At 50.0% G+C, this 18570-nt stretch overlaps 1 protein-coding gene across 1 annotated transcript; it reads left to right on the top strand.

Annotated features, from left to right (window-relative positions):
• The first annotated feature begins 6975 nt into the window (after window positions 1-6975).
• AQP8 (aquaporin 8) lies at window positions 6976-14601 on the top strand. The gene is made up of 6 exons (XM_049638457.1): window positions 6976-7271; window positions 7420-7673; window positions 9039-9165; window positions 10752-10966; window positions 12785-12919; window positions 14149-14601. The coding sequence occupies exons 1-6, from the start codon at window positions 7260-7262 to the stop codon at window positions 14195-14197; spliced, it is 792 nt and encodes a 263-aa protein (XP_049494414.1). The 5' UTR covers window positions 6976-7259; the 3' UTR covers window positions 14198-14601.
• Window positions 14602-18570: the final 3969 nt, after the last annotated feature.

The following is an 18570-nucleotide window of genomic DNA, read 5'->3' on the forward strand; positions in this document are numbered from 1 at the left end:
CCGCTCATTCTTTCTCTTTCTCTTTCTCTTTCTCTTTCTCTTTCTCTTTCTCTTTCTCTCTCTCAGAATAAACATAAAAAAAAAAAAAGAAAGAAAACAGATTAGTGTTTGCAGACAAGAACAGGGTCACAAGGGAACTTTGGGGGATGATACATACGTGTTTGCTGTCTTGATTGTGATAAAGGTCTCATGGTGTGTCCAGATGTCAAAACATCAACGTTTAAATGTGTGTAATGTATTATGTATCAACTATACCTCAGTAAAGCTGCTCAAGAATTGATAAAAAAAAAAAATCCAAAAGATCCTTCTGGTTTCTATTTTGAGATCGTTTACCTGTGGAAAGCAAACCGATTCTGAGCCCAGTTACCTTTGACCTTAATTGAGTTGCTGGGCCTTTGAACTTTGATTTCCACATTTGCAAAATGGGGACAATACCTGCCTCACGAGACTGCCCTGAAGAATCAGTAAGGTCAAGTTTGTTAAATGCTCAGTAGGAGGTCTGGGATCGGACTCGACCCCTAACTTTTGTTGTTATTGACAACAATTTCAATTACTGGAATACTAAAGGGTGTGGAGTAAAGCCTTCTGATTTTTAAAGGCAGTTTCTAAAATGGCATATTCTTATATTATGGGCATAAAACCTGGCAGCCCAGGACACAGAGACTGAATTCAGTGTTCTCTCCCAGGGACCCTAGATTCGCCTGCAAATTCCCTCCTGGTTTTATCCAAAAGGTAACTTCCTAAACACAGACCGGTTTTATTTGTAACTTTTTTTATTGAAATGTAATATACACACAGAAAAGCACACAACTGTAACAGCTCAGTGACCTTTCACAAACAGAACTCACCCTTGCCAGCATCCAGATCAGGAGACAGAAGGTGGCAACGCCCCGGAAATCTCCACGTGCCCTGTCCTTGGCTTTGCTTTGTTTGGAACTTTTTATATAGGACGTGTGCTTTTTCATGTCTGGCTTCTTCCACTTTGTGACATGCATCTAATTGTTAGCCAGCCCCCGTGATTTATATTTTCCATACTTTCTCTCTTGCTACCTTTACAAACATTCTCATATCTTTGTTCAGACTTGAAGGATGAGAGGTTTTGCCAGATTTAGAGAGCAGTGTGGGTAAAAGAAACAGACCATCCAAAGGCTTGAAGGTGTAGAGAACTATGGGAGACATGCATTCTGGGGTACATATTTCCTGCTTAGTTCAAGTGTTTTCATAATTATGATCTTTCAAGTAGTTCCCAGATTTTTCTACAACAAACGATGAAATCAATGTCCCTGTATATATACTCTTACCTATTGGAGGTTATCTTTTGTAGGATTGATTTTCAAATATGAGGCTTGCTGGGTCTGTGAGTTTAAATATTTAATAACTATTGCAAGATTGTGTTACAGAATATTGTAGCAATTTACATTTCCACTAGCAACAGGAGTTTACCTATTTCCCCATCGCAGTCAGTATTGCTGTTTTTAAAAAGGGGGTGCCTGGGTGGCTCAGTCGGTTAAGCATCCGACTTCAGCTGAGGTCATGATCTCGTGGTTGTGAGTTCGAGCCCCACGTCCGGCTCTGTGCTGACAGCTCAGAGTCTGGAGCCTGCTTCAGATTCGATGTCTCCCTCTTTCTCTGCCCTTCCCCTGCTTGCACTCTGTCTCTGTCTCTGTCTCTGTCTCTGTCTCTCTTTCTCTTTCTCAAAATAATAAACACTTAAAAAAAAAACAATGTTCTGGGGATGGCCCGGTGGCTCAGTCGGTTAAGCATGTGACTCTTGATCTCAGCTCAGGTCTTGATTGCTGGGTTGTGAGTTCAAGCCCCATGCTGGGCTCTGCCCTAGGCACAGAGCCTACTTAAAAAAAAAAAAAAAAAAAAAGAATTCTGTCCTGTTGCTTTAATTTGAATTTTCTTTTTCTGGCTTTTAGAGAGACTGAGTGTCTTTTCATGTTTGTTGGCCATTTGGTTTTCCTCTTCTGAGAGTTATTTAATTTGGATAGTAGACACAGGATAAAAGCCAAAGCAAAAAAAAAAAAAAACACAAAAAACAAAAAACAAACAAACAAAAAAAACAAGACGAGAACATTCTAATCACGCATACGGAATAAGCTTGTGGTGTCCAGCCCACAGTAGGTCCTTAGTAAACAGTAGTCATTCTACCGTTTTAATTGTTCACCATTTACAGATGGTGACAGTGAACTTTATTGATGAGACTTAGCAGGCTGCTTCTTGAGTCTGATGACCCTCCTCTGGCTGTAAAGGGTTCTGAAATAACCCACATGACTGATGTCTTGTGACTCAAAAGACATAAGTCAAGGAAAGGACGTGCTTAGGTTTAAACGAAACCTGCAGTTTCGCAGACAGAAAAGTGGAAAAAAAAAGAAAAAAAAAAAAAAGCTAGACTCTTTTCCAACCACTAAGTTGCCCTAAGCCCCTGGTCATCGTATGCTGAAAACAACGGCAGGGCTATTTAGATAGAAATAAAGCCACTGTTTCAGAAGAGACAAAGAGTTCTGCTTTTAGTTTCTGTGATTGTCCATCTCAGGATCAGCCTGAATTATCAAGCATCTGCATTGCAAATACTGGCTGGTTTCAAGAAGAAATCATTCAATTGAAAGCCTGGTGTCGCCAGGCAATTGGGAGAGTGTGTACTAGCCGGAAACGTTCTCTGCTGCAAGCGATAGAAATCTCAACTCCCACTTCCTGAAACAGGACGTATATTGTTCATTTCACAGGCTCCCAAACTGTCTTGGGTTCACAGCGTTCCTGGGCCAAAAGAAATGCCTGCTGCTTCTTCTCATTAAACAAATAGGTCCAAAAGCATGTAGCATTTATGTCCTAACAACTTAGCCATTTGAAAAGAAAATACACATATATTGAAAAGTATTTTATTTATATTTTCATTTCATTTTCAGATGACTACACATAACTCAGTTGAATTGAGTCCTTAAATAACTTCCATTATTAAATTCTACAGTTAATTACCACGAGATGTGTGTACTTTGGGGCACTGCACAACTTCCCAGACCTCGGAGTCAGGTTGGAGACCCTATTCCCTACATTTCCTCTTCCACATTGATTTTTATGCAGTACTTGCTTTTTATTATGGCAACTCCCATAAAGCCAGCTTTGCAAAGATATGATGTTATTGGAGAGAATGTAGGGCCATTTGATATTACAGCCTTGAACAACCTTGAGCTAGTAATTCACATGGTGTTTGACAGATATTGAGAATCACTATATTTCCCTTGAAGTTTTATAATCCCCCAAAGTCCCTGTGAGTTCAGCGTGGCTCTCTGGGGTGCCCTGGTACACAATCCGAGAAGATCAGGTTAATTTAACAAGGAAGTCAGATCTTGGGGTTAGTCTGGTGGCTTGGTGATATCATCAAAGATCCACCCTTCTGGCAAGTGGGACCTCTTGGTCTCAAGACAGCTGCCATGGCACCAACATCACATTCTTGCCCCACAGTGCAGCTATCAAAGTGAGAAAGGAAGGAAGAGCAGTGTGACAGGATGACATAGAACTGCTTTTATACTCCATCTGGACCTGGTGGTGGAGGGCAGACAGGTGTCTACAGCTGCAGAGACATCTTGAACTAAACAAGGATCTAAACAGAGATAAAAATCAGAGGCCTCAGTCATGTCAACCAGACCTGGGATTGGAAGACTGAGAAGTTTGCCAAGCTAAACAAGTTCTCAAGGAGACACTATCTCACTAGCCCACCGGTTATCCTAGTCGTTTGCGGGGGGACCAGTGTGTTGCTTATGGAGACGGCAGTCCACACGAGAAATCTTGAGTTGTGGAAATATGTTGTGCCTGAATGACATTCAGGTTTTCTTTGGAGAGCCACTGTTTTTGGAGCTACCAAGACAGTCCCTGGATCTAGCGAGGGAGGCTGTGTCTGGAGAGGTGACATCTAGTTGACCAGGGGTCACGGGAGAGACACCCGATCTGAGATTTCAATGTGCAGTACAGGTTGGCCCAGGGGGCAAAACAGGACTTCAAACAGAGGGAACAGCGCTGGCAGGGAGGGGAGTGGGCACATGGCTCATCGGACTGTTTAGGGTTTGTGTGACCAGAGGTGAGTCAGTGTAGGACTCACAGCCTGTGTGGCCGGCTCTGGGAGTTTGGTTTTGCCCTGAAAGCCATAGGAAGGGCTGAAAGGTTTTAACGCAGGGAAGGATGCGATGAGGTTGATAGTCTGGGGAACAACAGCATCTATCATGTGGCAGAAATTTCTGGTGCTCACAAAAAGCCTTTCTTTTTCCTCCTGGGCACGTGGTTAGACTACATTTCCCAGACTCCTTTGTGGTCAGGTGAAGCCATATGATGGACTTCTGGTCAACCAAACATGGAGGAAAGGGATATTTGCCATTTTAGGCCTAGCCCGTAAAAACGTCCCCCACGTCCTCTCTCCCCCATCTGCTGGCTGGTGCAGAAGATCTGGGGACCTAGATCGTGGGTCTCCAAGATGGAAATGGCTTGGATCCCTGAGTCACCATGTCATAAAGGGCCTGCTATTGTGTCAACAGTGAATCAATTTTTATTATGTTAACCCAGCTAAATGTTGGGTTCTTTTTTACATGGGTTAGCCTACTCTGACGAAAACCACAACAATAGGTGCTCTTGATGGGGCCTGCTCTGAATCTGGCACTGTCTCATTTAATCCGCACGACAGCCTTATGGGGATGCGGGACGCCGTCTTCCCACTTCTCCAAAAGAAAACACTGGGGCTGAGGGAGAAGCCAGCAGGTGATGGTGGAGAAGCCTGATCCCCACCTGCACCCAAGTGCTGAACTGTGCCCTGCTGGCTCCCAGTACAAGAGGAACAGATTAAAATTGGGTGAGGCAAGGGGACCAGATGAGGAGCTATAGTGACCCCAGCTGGGAGTTCCTGCCTGTGACGCGGGGAAGGTATCAGATGATTGTAAATCTTAACCGAGAGAATGCACGTGAGGTGTCCAGTGCAGGGCCTAGAACCTGGCAGGTGTATCCTGAACGTTTGATTTTTTTTTTTTTTTTCCAAGACACTAAGCAAGAACTCATGGAGGCCTGGGTGAAACCAGGAGAGACATGTTCTGGAAGCAGCTCTTGGCAGGACTTGGGCAGAGCGTGAAGGAGATGGGGAAGCACAAGGTTGGACAACTGCCTCGTGTTGCCATGCAGGGACACGGGAGGAAGGGTGTGAGACATCTTGTACAGCGTGAGGTGGGTACAGAGGAGGGAGAGCACAGGGCTCAAGATAATCAACACTAAACCTTCCGAGATGTGCAGATATTCAAAAGAGGGGCTGCGTTCCTGAGCCTCCAGCTGAAAAGAGCTTTTAGCAAACCATCAGACCCTGGATGGATTCGCTCTGTCCTGGAGTGGATACTTTTTATCTACACAACCTTGGGCAAGTTCCGCAACTCTTTGTGCCTTGGTTTATCTTTGTGCCCTGAAGATAGGGATAAGAGATCATGGGGTTGTTGTGAATATATGCAGTGTGCTCAGCACAGTGTTAGATATGCAGTAGTAGTAAATGGGAGATGTCTTCACTACATTCTCTTCTCCCAGACGTTCTCTATGGATCTCTATCTGTACAGAAAAATACTCAGGTAACAGATATGAGCACTGAAAGAATCTTTGCCCATCTTATTCACTGCTACATTTCCAATTAGCTCTTAGAACTAGTTCATGGCAGGTGCTTAAATATTTGTTGAATGGATGAATAAAGGAATGCATCTCTCTCCTCTTTTTTTCTTCCTCCGTCCCTCCCTTCCTTTCTTCCCTCCCTCCTTTCTTCCTTCCATCTTTCCATCCATCCATCCATCCATCCACCTGTCCATCCACCATCCACCCATCATCTACCCACCCATCCATCCATCCATCCATCCATCTTAAAAAGATACTAGACTGTAGTGGCTTAACCCACAAGTTCTTTTTCCAATCGTGGTAAAATACACATAACATAAAATCTACCGTTTTTAACCACTTTTAAGTGTATACTTCAGTGGCATTAATTACATTAACATTGTTGTGTAAACCATCCATCTCTACGACGTTTTCATCTTCCCAAACTGAAACTCTGTACCCATTAAACAGCAACTCCCCATTCCCTCTGCCCCCCGCCCCCAGCCCCTGGCAACCACCGTCTCCTTTCTGTCTCTAGGACTCTGACTACTCCAGAGACCTCCTATAAGTGGAATCACGCAGCATTTGTCCGTTGTGACTCAACCCACATGTTTTGCAATCACAAAACCTATGTGACCCTGGGAAACGTAACTTTCCTGAATCTCCACCTCCCCTTGTGGAAAAGTAGGAGTACCTACGTCGCGGGCTTACTGCTGAAGTGAGATAATGCATATAAGGTTCTTAGCCCGGTGCCTGGCAAGTAGAAGGCTTGTAGAAATTGCTCAATAAATACTTGTTACACGTAAATATCTGTTCTTCATTAGTAGACACCGGTGTTGTGCTGATTGTGTCTGCCAGTGTCACAAGCTCTTTGTCGTATGAACTTATTCAAACCACAAACGCCCCTATGTCGTCGGTTCTATTGCTATCGTTCCCGCTTCACAGCGGAGAATACTGCGGCGCAGAGGGGACAGCAACACAGGGCTCCAGAGCCAGTTCACGGCAGAAACGGGCTTGGGATCCAGGCAGCCTGTTTCCGAGGCCCGCAGGCTTTCCCGCGACGCACGTTGTTACCGTGGCTGCCGCTGGCTGTCGGTGGGTGGACGGTCATCCGTCTCCGCGCATTCAGTCCTGGATCAGGCAGTGAGGGTGAGGGGAGTTGTTGAGGCCCCAGATACGAGGAGGAGACGTCTGAGGGAATCCACGGAAACATCACTGAAAATGCGCTGGCCATTCTCTCCCACGTGCGGTCCCAGCCCAGAGGGGCCCTCCTCGTGCGCACACGCTGGTCTCCTTCGGACCCTTTTGGTGGCCGCGGGGACCCTTGTGGTGGCCCCACTCCCCAGGTGGTGCAGGTCAGCCGGTGCCTTCTCCCCTTGTTGGCAGAAAGCTTAGCGATCCTTGACCATCCCCTGCCCTGCCCAGTGGAGATTAAAAAAAAAGAAAATGTTTCCTCTTCTGGGCCCCAGGGCCACCTCCCACCGTGCTTTATTGCTTTCTTGGCACCCTAGGGGAGCCTCCGCAGCCCTTTAAAAGGAGCAGAGCCCGAAGGAGAATGAGCAGCCCCGGTCTGAGATAAGAGCCCGACAGCAGGTGCACTCTCCCAGCCAGCTCAGGCAAGAGCAGGTGCGCGGGTCACTCGGGCCCTGATGTCTGCGGAGGTGAGCCCGCAGCTGGCCTCTGCCTCTGCCTCTGCCTCCGCACCCTGGCCGTACAAGGGGTGCTGAGAATTGACAACGCTGGGGCGCTGGGGGCTCCTTTCAGGGCTTTCCTCCCACCCGTGTCCGCTCTCCCTTTTCCCCGCTGCAGGCGGCTGTGTCTGTGTGTGACGCTGAGTTTGTCGGTGGCAAGGGGAAGCAGCCAAGCATGGGAGGCAGGTGTCGTGAATCCTGGTATGAGCGGTTCCTGCAGCCCTGTCTGGTCGAACTGCTGGGTTCTGCCCTCTTCATCTTCATCGGGTGCCTGTCGGTCATTGAGAACGGGCCGGACACTGGGCTGCTGCAGCCGGCCTTGGCTCACGGGCTGGCCCTGGGCCTCATCATCGCCACACTGGGGAATATCAGGTGAGACCAGTTCCGAGGGATAGGCCTAGGCTAACCTGGGCGGGCAGAGGCGGGGAGCAAAGCTATCAGCGGGGACCCTGGGCACATACGCAAGTTTCCCAGCATTGTACATAGGAGCGTGGGCTGGGGACTCGGACTGCCTGGGTTCAAATCCTACCTCTGCAGCCTATGGGCTCTGTGGCTTTGGGCAAGTCCCTCTCCAAACCCTAAATGCCCCACCCGTAACATGGGGAGAAGAGAGTATATTTTAGTTTTTTCCTCAAGCCCACACATATACAATGCTAACCCAGTGCCAGGCACTGTTCTAAACACTTCCTTCCTCCCTCTCTTCCTTCTTCCCTTCTTTCCTTCTTTCCTTCCTTCCTTCCTCCTTTCTTTTTCTCTCTTTCTTTCTTTCTTTCTTTCTCTTCCTGCCTGCCTGCCTTTATATATATATATATATACATATACATATATATATATATATATAAATTTTTTTTACATGTTTATTTATTTTGGAGAGAGAGCCTGAGTGGGGGAAGGGCAAAGACAGAGGACAGAGGCTCCAAAGCAGGCTCTGCACCATCAGCACAGAGCCCAATGCAGGGCTCAAACCCACGATTCGTGAGATCGTGACCTGAGCTGAAGTCGGATGCTTAACCAGCTGAGTCACCCAGGTGCCCCTCTAAGCACTTTCTAGATATGGACTCATTGAATGCTCTCAACAACCCCTTGAGGGTAGTTGCTATCATTATCCTCACTTTCCTGGTGTGGCCGAGAAAGGCCACGGGACTCATCCACGGTTTCTTGGTTAGTAAGTGGCAGAGCCAGGAGGAAGCCCACGCTGAGAGCCCCGCGGGAATCAAACGGCACCAAGTGCTCAGCTCCACATTACTGGTGCCATTAGAATAGGGTTTTCCTCCAGCCTAGGGAAAGACGGAGTTCAGCCACTCAGGAGCTCTTTTGCAGAGCCCGGACACTGGTAAAGGGACGCCAGGATACCTCTCTCTGTCTCCTAATTTGGAGTCTGGGGTCTCATTCTGACTGATGGCCACATCTCTTGAGGGCTGGAGCTCTGAGTGAGTCCGGAAGGAGTTAAGGGATGGTCGCCCACCAGGTCCTTCCTCTGGACACCGTGGGCTCTGGGTGTAGGGCAGGAATGGGGCTGCCCGCTTCTCCCCGGCTGTCCCCCACATCCCTCACCCCACCAGTGGGCACCTCAGGGAAAACGGGCAGGATCTGGTGCCTGTTTTCTACTTGGGCAAGGTCCTTGGCTCACTCTGGTGCTGCAGGGCCATCCTGGGGGGCCACCTGGGGGGACACATGCGCTCTAGTGTTGGCCTAGACCTTGGTCTCAAGACTTCCTTCTGCTTTTGCGGGTGACAGTGGTGGGCACTTCAACCCTGCGGTGTCCTTGGCGGCCATGCTGATCGGAGGCCTCAACCTGGTGATGCTCCTTCCCTACTGGATCTCCCAGCTGTGCGGGGGGCTGATCGGGGCCGCCTTGGCCAAGGTGGGTGATCCCCACGGGGGCTGGAGTGAGGGGAGTGGGGAGTCGGAGGCACCCCACTCTTTTCCTCTAGGATTTTCCTTCATTGGGATCGGGTGGGTCCTTTTCTCCTGGGAAGGGGGCCTTTGGCTCTCCTTAAACACACCCTGTTCTGTCAGTGTCTGGACATAGCTCTCCCCTGGACAGACTAGGAAGCAGAATTTGGGACTTGAAGTTTCTCTCCCTGAGACCATTTCTGGCTTTGGATGGCTTTGGATAATGTTTCTAGTGTTTTGCCATTAATTCATTCACTCACTCATTCGTTCATTCTACAAACTGAGGGTGTGGGAAGGCTCTGGTAACTCTCCTTGAACTAACTTCTCTGCCTGTTCTCCAGTTTGCCTGCCTTTAAACCGAGTCCCTCGACGTGTGATGGGAGTTAACAATCAGTTTATGTCTGGAATCTTCTCCTGGCAGGACAGCTACCGCCTCCTCCCCGCCACTCAGGTTTTTATAGACCCACACATCACTTCACGGATGGACTCCCTCCTTGCCTCCTTCCCTTCTTTTTTCCCCTTCCTGTTGCTGTTAAGTCTCAGTACAACCAGGGGCCCTGCAGGATGTAGGGCTTGTAGGCAAGTGTGTTAAGGGGCGTGGGGTCGGGTTGGAACAGGGGGCGCCCGTTAGCCCGGCTGGGGTTCGGCCTGTAGCTCTAAGCACTGGCCCATGGCAGACTTTGGTCTAGAGTCCCATTTTGCTGTCTTCCCTGCCCTGGTCTCCCCGTGTTCCCCTTTGAGAACCTTATCCCCTGTCTACAGAGTGGGGGCTGGACCTTCCCGCTCTGATCCCTGATGGAAAGCAGTTCCTAGGCTCTCCCTCCAGCCGGGCCACCCACAAACCCGCCCAACACAATCTGGGCAGTGCAGGGCGGAGGCTCTGGTCACTGAGCACACCCTCCCTGCGAAGCAATTCACACAGCTTCTCTCGGTAAATCTCCCGGCTGCGTCACAAGGAGCCACAGTCGGTTCTTAGAGGGCACTCGCTGCCTGAGTTCAGAGCTCTGATTACCATCACCTCCGCTTTATGGAGGAGGAAACGCAGACGAAGTCGGTAGCTGGCCCAGGTTCAGCCGAACCGGGAAGCAGCCAGGTCCAGATTTAGGTCCAGGGTCCAGAAGCTTGCTCTGCTCTCTTCCCTTTCCAGGTGCCCTGATGACTCCTGAGGCTGACTTCCTGTCAAGCCTCAGGGTTTCCTGACCCCTTCAAAGGGGCCTTAAAGGGGGCTGGCAGTGGGTGCATCTGGTCGGATGTGTTTGCAGAGTCTGTTGAGTAAGGTTTTTTTGTGTTCTTTTTTTCAAAGAGGATCGTCTAGTTACATGAGCTCTGGGGCCCTGACCCCTGCAGCCACTGCTGGGTTATCCCGTTTTACAGATGAGGCTCAGAGAAGTCCGGTGGCTCTCAGTGAAAACTGAAGCTGGGGTATGCGTGACTGTGGATTGGACAGAGCCTGTCACTGCCCCAGCGGTTGGGGGGCACGCGCTTCCCCTCGCTGCCCACCGTCCCCCTGGCCTGCCCACACGGTGAGGCCAGTGGCTTCTCTTCTCTCCGCAGGCAGTGAGTCCTGAAGACAGGTTCTGGAACGCGTCTGGGGCGGCCTTTGTGACGGTCCAGGAGCCGGGGCAGGTGGGGGGGGCGGTGGTGGTGGAGCTGATCCTGACGACCCTGCTGGCACTGGCTGTTTGCATGGGCGCCATCAACGAGAAGACGCAGGGCCCTCTGGCTCCATTCTCCATTGGCTTTGCCGTCACCGTGGACATCCTGGCCGGGTGAGCGGTCCTGGGCCAGCCTTTGGGGTTGGGGTACCCAAGGAGGCACCCCTCTGCCCCTCTAGTAAGTTATTGCCGTGATGGAACGTGGGCCTCAAATGACCCTTCTAACATCATTCCAGGGAAGTCAGAAAACTGGCTTCTCATGTGAAATTTTCCTTTCTTTTGAAAAAGTTTTTTTAATGTTTATTTATTTTTGGGAGAGAAAGAGAGAGAGAGAGATGGAGAGCAAGTGGGGGAGGGAGACACAGAATCCGAAACAGGCTCCAGGCTCCAAGCTGTCAGCACAGAGCCCGACACGGGGCTCGAACTCACCAACTGTGAGATCATGACCTGAGCTGAAGTCAGACGCTTAACTGACAGAGCCACCCAGGCACCCGGGAATTTACCTTTTTTTGTAGCGTTAAACATTTCTGTGAGCTGTGTTTGTTCAGTCAGTGGGAAGCCAGGTTTTAGCCTCAGCCTCACAAAGAGCTTCCATACCCACTGACTCATCTAGGGTGAGCCCCTCAGGGGTGCAGGAGGGGTTTAAGGAGACAAGCTTGGGTCAGGGATTGTTTCTCCCATTTTATATATGAGGAAACTGAGCCCAGAGAGAACACACGTGACTTATTTAAGGTCACTGGACAGTGGCAAATTAAAGGACAGATCTGGGATAAGAGCCCAAATCTCTTAGGGAAGGGGATAAGCCCCTTCCTCTTTTTTTTTTTTTTTTTTTTTAATTTTTTAGTTTTTTTTTATTGGGGAGAGAGGGGGAGGGAGGGAGAGGGGAGCTGGGGGGGGGGGGGGTGCAGAGGATCTGAAGCAGCCTCTAAGCTGACAGCAGAGAGCGGGATGCGGGGCTCGAACTTATAAACCAGACCCGAACCAAAGTCAGCCGCTCAACTGAGCCACCCACGTGCCCCGAGGGAGCCCCTTCCTAATGCCCACCTCCTTTCTTTCTCTTGGACACAGAACCAAGTCTAGGCGGTCCCGGCTCTGCCGCCCACATCGCTGTCATCCTTTGGGAGGTGGAGTCTGGGGAGCTTGGGGGGGCGGAGGGGGGGCGTGCGGAAAGCGCGTGTAAAGCCGCGGCGGTGCTTTGCTGCCCCCTAGCGGCTGTTGGTTCCTTTACAAGCCAACGATTCATCCTTTGGACTTTGGCTGCCGGGCAGGGGACCCCGGGAGACCCTCAGCAACGCGGCAAGGATACCGACCCCAGAACCAGAGAGGTAGCCCCGGAGAACAGCCCCCCTCCTCCCGTAGGAGACGCCAGGCCCCAAGCTTGTGGCACAACAAGGGCTAATAAGGGTTAGCTAGATTAAACGCTTGTACGTGAATTATATTGTGAGTCTTGGGCTCCTAAGTGCATTTTCGCAGTGGCTCCTGACAAGAGCCTATGAGATAGGTACTTTCTCCTCGAGCGAAGGGCACACAGCTAGAAAGAGCTGGGCTGGGTTTCGGATGCAGGTCAGCTTCACTCCGAAGTTCATGCGGTCGGTGCTGACTGCTTGCCTTGGTTTCTTCAACGTCGACGAGGACCTGGACCCGTTTTCTCTTCCTGTCACCACGGAACACTCTCTGCTGTCTGTTCTTCTAGAAGGGCGTGTGGGGAGTGACAGAGAAGCCTTCCACTTCCCGGTGCTAATAGCCTCTTCACCTGTGTCTTCTTTGGGATCCACCCCCCTCCCCCCGCCCCACCAGAGCCCCACAATATGGTGGCTTCAAGAGGGTTTCTGGGTGGTGTGTGACTTAAGCCTAGTTGGGGAAATGAACTTAACCTTGACGCGGGCTGGGGCCTGGCTGGGATCTGGCGACCACGTGGCTGGGTGTTTGCAGGGGTGCTGTGTCCGGAGCCTGCATGAATCCTGCCCGTGCCTTTGGACCTGCTGTGGTGGCCAATCACTGGGACTTCCACTGGATCTACTGGCTGGGCCCGCTCCTGGGGAGCCTCCTCGTAGGAGTGCTTATCAGGTAGGAGCGTGACCCAGGGTCACCGGCCCCTCTCGTGGGCACCTGGTGTCAGTTCCCAGAGCATCCAGGGCTAGAGGGCTGGGATCTCACTTGGGTTTGAAGAAGGGAAGAGGGAGTCTTTTCCAGAGACAAAGATTATGGCTCCGGGACCTTTGGTTCCAAGTGCCGGAAATCCATCTCGACGTAGTTTACGTCACAAGGGGGAATTCACTCACTCACATAAATGAGAAGTTCACACGTGGCACCGGCTTCAGGTGGTGCTCAGTGTCTTTAGGACTTGGTCTGCTATCCTCTGGGCAGGCTTCATGCTCCGAGAGGCTCTCCGGGAGAGGCAGAGATGCTCGCCGGAAAAGCTAGGCTTCTATGTCGGCAGCTTAACAACCCCAGAAGAGATAAAACAACAGCTCTGGCAAAAGCCCGGGGTCTCACGTTCACTGGTTTGGACCGGCGCAGCATGGGTCGTGTCCCCCTCTGCATCCACCCCTGTAGCCACGGGGCTCAGGCACTCTTCCTGGCTATGTCGGGAGTTGGGGCGAGGTCAGCCTCACCTGCACGGCCACGTGGACCACGAGTCGGGGAGCTCCTCACGGGGCGGGGGAGTCCTATCCACAGAGAGAACCGTGGAAATGGTGCCCCCAAGAGCATGTGTGCCAGGAGATGCCACTGACACGAAATGCAACGTGAGCAGAGCTCCCGGGCCTCGTGCGGTGGGGAACAAGGTTGATGCCACCACAAGGATAGTATCTGCTTGACTGCTTCCCCTTGAGCTCTCCTTTTGTGAGCTTTGAAGGTCTGCAGGGGCCTGGTGTGTTTTTTGTTTGTTCGTTTTCCCTGCTCCAGGCCCTGCAGGGACTAGGGTCTGGACTTGGTACACGTTGAACCTACCTCCCGCAGCCTGGGAGGGCACAGTCGCTGGGCTGGTCTCTAGCGTTTGCCGCCATTGCCCATCTGCAGTCCGGCTTAGCCCACGGGTTGGCGATGAAGGGCATCATTGTTGCTTTCGGAATGGCCGAGAGAGCATCTCCAGGGAAAGGTTACTGGAAAGCAAACAGGAGAGAGTTTCTCCCTTTCCCTGAGGGGATTTGGCTATTGAGGCTGGAAGGGCTCAGGAGAGCATCTTTCTGGAGAATTCTGGGCCTGGAGACACTTGATGAAGGGCTGGGTCTCTCCTCCAGAGGCTCGGGGGCCTTATGGGGCCTCTTTTTTTTTTTTTTTTTTTTTTTTTGTAGGTTCATCATTGGTGATGGGAAAACCCGCCTAATATTTAAGGGACGGTGACCCTGGTGGCATTGCTGCGGCCCCACCCAGAATGCAGACAGGTCACCTTCTGCATTTCCTACCTGGGCAGAGGCCCAGAGGAGCCCCTCACTTGCTTCCCCCCCATGTGCGCCTGGCTTCCCAGATAGACAGACTGCCGCTAAGTTCTGAGGATGCTCTACGTTCTCCAAACTCCACTGGGCTCGGCGGAGACCTCAGCCTGGGGGGCGTGTTGCCAGCGCGAGGGAGAGGTCTTTCTCGGGAGGGAGGGTCCCAGGAGCTGAATAGGTGGCTGTTCATGCGCAGGAGTTCACTGCCCCCGGCCCCTTCTCCTTCTCCTTCTTCGCTGTTACAGAAGGGCCTTCAGGGGGTTTCCCTGCTTCCTGAGCTGCCACTTTAGCTTTGCAATAAATAGTCCACTATTCCCTTTTGGGTGCATTTGCCTTTCATTTCGGACATGGGCGCTGCTGGGGAGGAAGCAAAAGTCTGGGCTGGGCCTTAGCTGTCCGGAGCCTGGCTTAGGGTCCGCATCAAGGTAGGTACTGAGGACGTGGGCAGTCCTAGAGCCCGTCTTCCACCAGGCCAGACCCATCCTGGAGCCCTGCCAGGAGCTCAGAGTCAATCCCTGATCAGAGGCCGCAGGGTCCAGGGTCTGGTTTAGTGGCCAGTGTCACCTAGGACACGGATCAGCCCACTTGAGGTGCTTGGCCGGGGATGGGGGCGAGTATGGGGGTCGGCCAGAGCTGTAAGGATCTCCCAAGGAGATCAATAACATGGCATAACATAGGTCTGGAGAGAGAGTGGTGTTTCGATGGAAGATATGACTATCACGAATGAGGAAGGATTGAAAAAAGATACGGAGACACATTCGTAACCTCATACCTTCCAAAAAGAGCGCATCATCTCTACAATCTATGGGTCACCGATGGAAGCTGGTCATTGTAACACCATGAAGAAGGGCCGGGGAAAAGTAATTCTCAACAACGAATGAAGACCCACCCACTTCTACGAGATGAGCAAAATGCTCACCCGAGTAAAAATGAACAAAATGCTTACAGAAAATCACCGATATGCTTTGAGGCTGCCTGGTGAGAAAATGGGCACACCACATACCCAAACATCCAGAGCAGTTTTGGGAGACAAGGAGAATAACAAACAACAACAACAACAACAACAACCCTAAAAAAAAAAAAAAAAAAGGAAAAAAGACAAACAGGCAATAATATAAAACCAGTAACAAGCAAATTAGAACATTTACAAAGAGTGACAAGTGTGAAAAGTTACTGTTTCATTTGTTTATGTGATGAAGTAAACCTTTGCAGGATGCTTGGGTGGCTCAGTTGGTTAAGTATCTGACTCTTGGTTTCAGCTCAGGTCATGATCTCACAGTTCGTGAGATCAAGTCCTGTGTGGGGCTCGGTGCTGACAGCTCGGAGCCTGCTTGAGGTTCTCTCCTTCTCTCTCTGCCCCTCCCCTGCTTGTGCTCTCTCTCTCTCTCAAAATAAAGAAACATTAAAAAAATTTAAATAAAGAAAGAAACCTTTGGTAAATCTAGTAAATAACAAAATATATATACATACACATACATGCGTACAAACATATGTGTACAATACACACATATGTATACACATGTGTGCATATGCATGAACACGTGTGTAACTAACACTGACCATTTAGTCCATGCTTGGCACTGTGCATAATGCTTTCTATGCCTTATCTCATTTACTCCCCACAACCCTATGAGGTACAGCACAGTGGGTTGAATAGCGTCCCCCCACACTCATGTCCACCTGGAACCTCAGAGGGTGACCATATGTGGAAATAAGGTCTTTGCAGTGTAATTAAGGTAGGGATCAATTAAGGTGAGATCAGGCTGGGTTAGGGGGGCCCTAAGTCCGATGGGAGTGTCCTTAGAAGAGACAGAAAAGGACACACAGAGACACAGAGAAGAAGGCACGTGGAAGAAGGATGGGGACAGAGACTGGAGTCACTGCGTCACACGCCAGTACCAGGAGTCCCGGGAGCTGCAAGAGGCAACGAAGGTTTCTCCCTCACAGCCTTGGGGAGCCTGGTGCTGCTGACACCCTGATTTCAGACTTGTGGCCTCAGAACTGTGGGAGAATAAGTTTCTGTTGTCTTAAGCCACGCAGTTTGGGGTAATTTGTACAGCAGCCCCAGGAAAGTAACACAGGCAGGCACCCTCACCCCTTCTCATCTTCCAGGGGGACAGATGCGGCTTCCAAGCGATGGTGTCACCCAGAGTCCCACAGCCCGTCGGTCGAGCCAAAATCTAAGATCAGGAATGTTTGTAGGGTTCATGATCTTTGCCATCACACTTGGACGTTTCTGAATGAGGGACAATATGTCTCCTGCCTTATCTCCTATTTGCCGGTTAGTCCCCATTAGGAGGGGGGCAGGAAGACACACACTGTACCTTCTCACTGCTTACTTGCAACTGGACTTCGAGTCCTGGTCTTTCATGACAATTTCTGGACCATAAGCTCTCAAGAGGAAGGTTGTTGCTAATTCATCTTTGCATCGCCACATTGTTTGGTGGCAAGTATGGCACAGGCTATGGCACAAGAACAGCCACTCAGATCAATGGCACAGAACAGAGAACCCAGAAATGGACCCACGGACAGTTGGCCAACTCGTCTTTGACAAAGCAGGAAAGAATAGCCAATGGAATAAAGACAGTGTCTTCAGCAAGTGGGGCTGGGAAAACTGGACGGTGACACGCAGAAGAATGAACCTGGACCACTTTCTTTCACCAGACACAAAAATAAACTCAACATGGATGAAAGACCTCAATGTAAGACAGGAAGCCATCAAAATCCTTGAGGAGAAAGCAGGCAAAAACCTTTTTGATCTTGGCCACAGCAACTTCTTACTCAACACGTCTCTGGAGGCATGGGAAACAAAAGCAGAAATGAACTATTGGGACCTTATCAAGATAGAAAGCTTCTGCACAGCTGGGGCACTTGGGTGGCTCAGTCAGGCTTCCGACTGCGGCTCAGGTCATGATCTCACGGTTTGTGAGTTCGGGCCTCGCGTCGGGCTCTGCAGTGACAGCTCAGAGCCTGGAGCCTGCTTTGGATTCTGTGTCTCCCTCTCTCTCTGCCTCTCCCCTACTTGTGCTCTGTCTCTTTCTCTCTCTCTCTCTCAAAAATAAATACATTTAAAAAAATTTCAACATATTATAACTAGTGTAGTATAATAAAAAATTATGGAGAGCCTGTGTGGCTCTGTTGGTTGAGCGTGACTCTTGGTTTCAGCTCAAGGCAGGAGCTTTGTGAGTTGGAGCCCCACACAGGGCTCTGTGCTGGCAGCACGGAGCCTGCTTGGGGTTCTCTCTCTCTCCCTCTCTGCCCCTCTCCCCCTCTCGCGTGCTGTCTCTCTCAAAATAAATAAACTTAAAAAAATTATATTACGGTCAAAAGACCCTAAATTTAGGACCTAGTTTTTCCACTTTCTAGACCTGTGACCAAGGAAAATTTCTTAAATTTTGTCAATTTTTTCTTTTTTTATTCTTAAATGAGGACAGTAATATTAAGTTCTCCAAGTCCTTTCCAAGTCCTAATGTTCTGGGAATCTATTGCAATAAATCACCTCTCCAAAGGCAAAAATAAGTAAGTAAACAAATAAATAAAAATAAAAAATAAATACAAGAATGGCACAGGCAGGCTGATCCCAATGACTCTCAAAAGTCATTCAGACCCTCCAGAGTAGAATCCAAATTTGACCCAGATCATCCCCACCCCACCTCTCGTCTTCTCAGAACAAGGAGGAACTGGAAACGGGGGAGGTCAGAGCTGGAAACTCCATGACGGTAAAATGCAGTGGCTACGAGTTTGGATTCTGAGCAAGATCCGAGCTTAAATCTTAAGACTGTTCACGTCTTTGCTGCGTAAGCTTGAGAAAGGCAACTTCACGTCTCTCCGCTGCTTTTTCTGTACAGCGGAGGCAGGGCCACGGAATGCGTGGGAGTATAACCTGACGTTTGTAGAGCGTTCGCACGATGCCCAGTACAGGCGAAACGGAAGACGTGTCAGCTCGTGGTACGTGGTGTGATGTAATCAAAGGCTCTGACTTTGCAGGTACCAGAGTCATGGTGAGGGGCGGAGGTCTAGAAAGGAGCTTCTAAATGACCTTCGCACATGTCTATTTTTTCACCTACCTTCTTTGGGCCTCTCAAAGGGGGAGAAGTTGGGAACCACTCAGGGCTGCCTGACCCCAAAACCCGGCGCAGCTGAATAATTTGACTAAATCACAGAGCGATCTAACGGCAGAGCTCAATAGAATCCAGGATTTGGGACACACAGTCTAGTTTTCTTTCTTTAAAAAAAAATTTTTTTTAAATGTTTTATTTATTTTTGAGACAGAGAGAGACAGAG

This window comes from Panthera uncia, chromosome E3 (assembly GCF_023721935.1).
Source record: "Panthera uncia isolate 11264 chromosome E3, Puncia_PCG_1.0, whole genome shotgun sequence".
In the NCBI taxonomy this organism is placed as follows: Eukaryota; Metazoa; Chordata; class Mammalia; order Carnivora; family Felidae; genus Panthera; species Panthera uncia.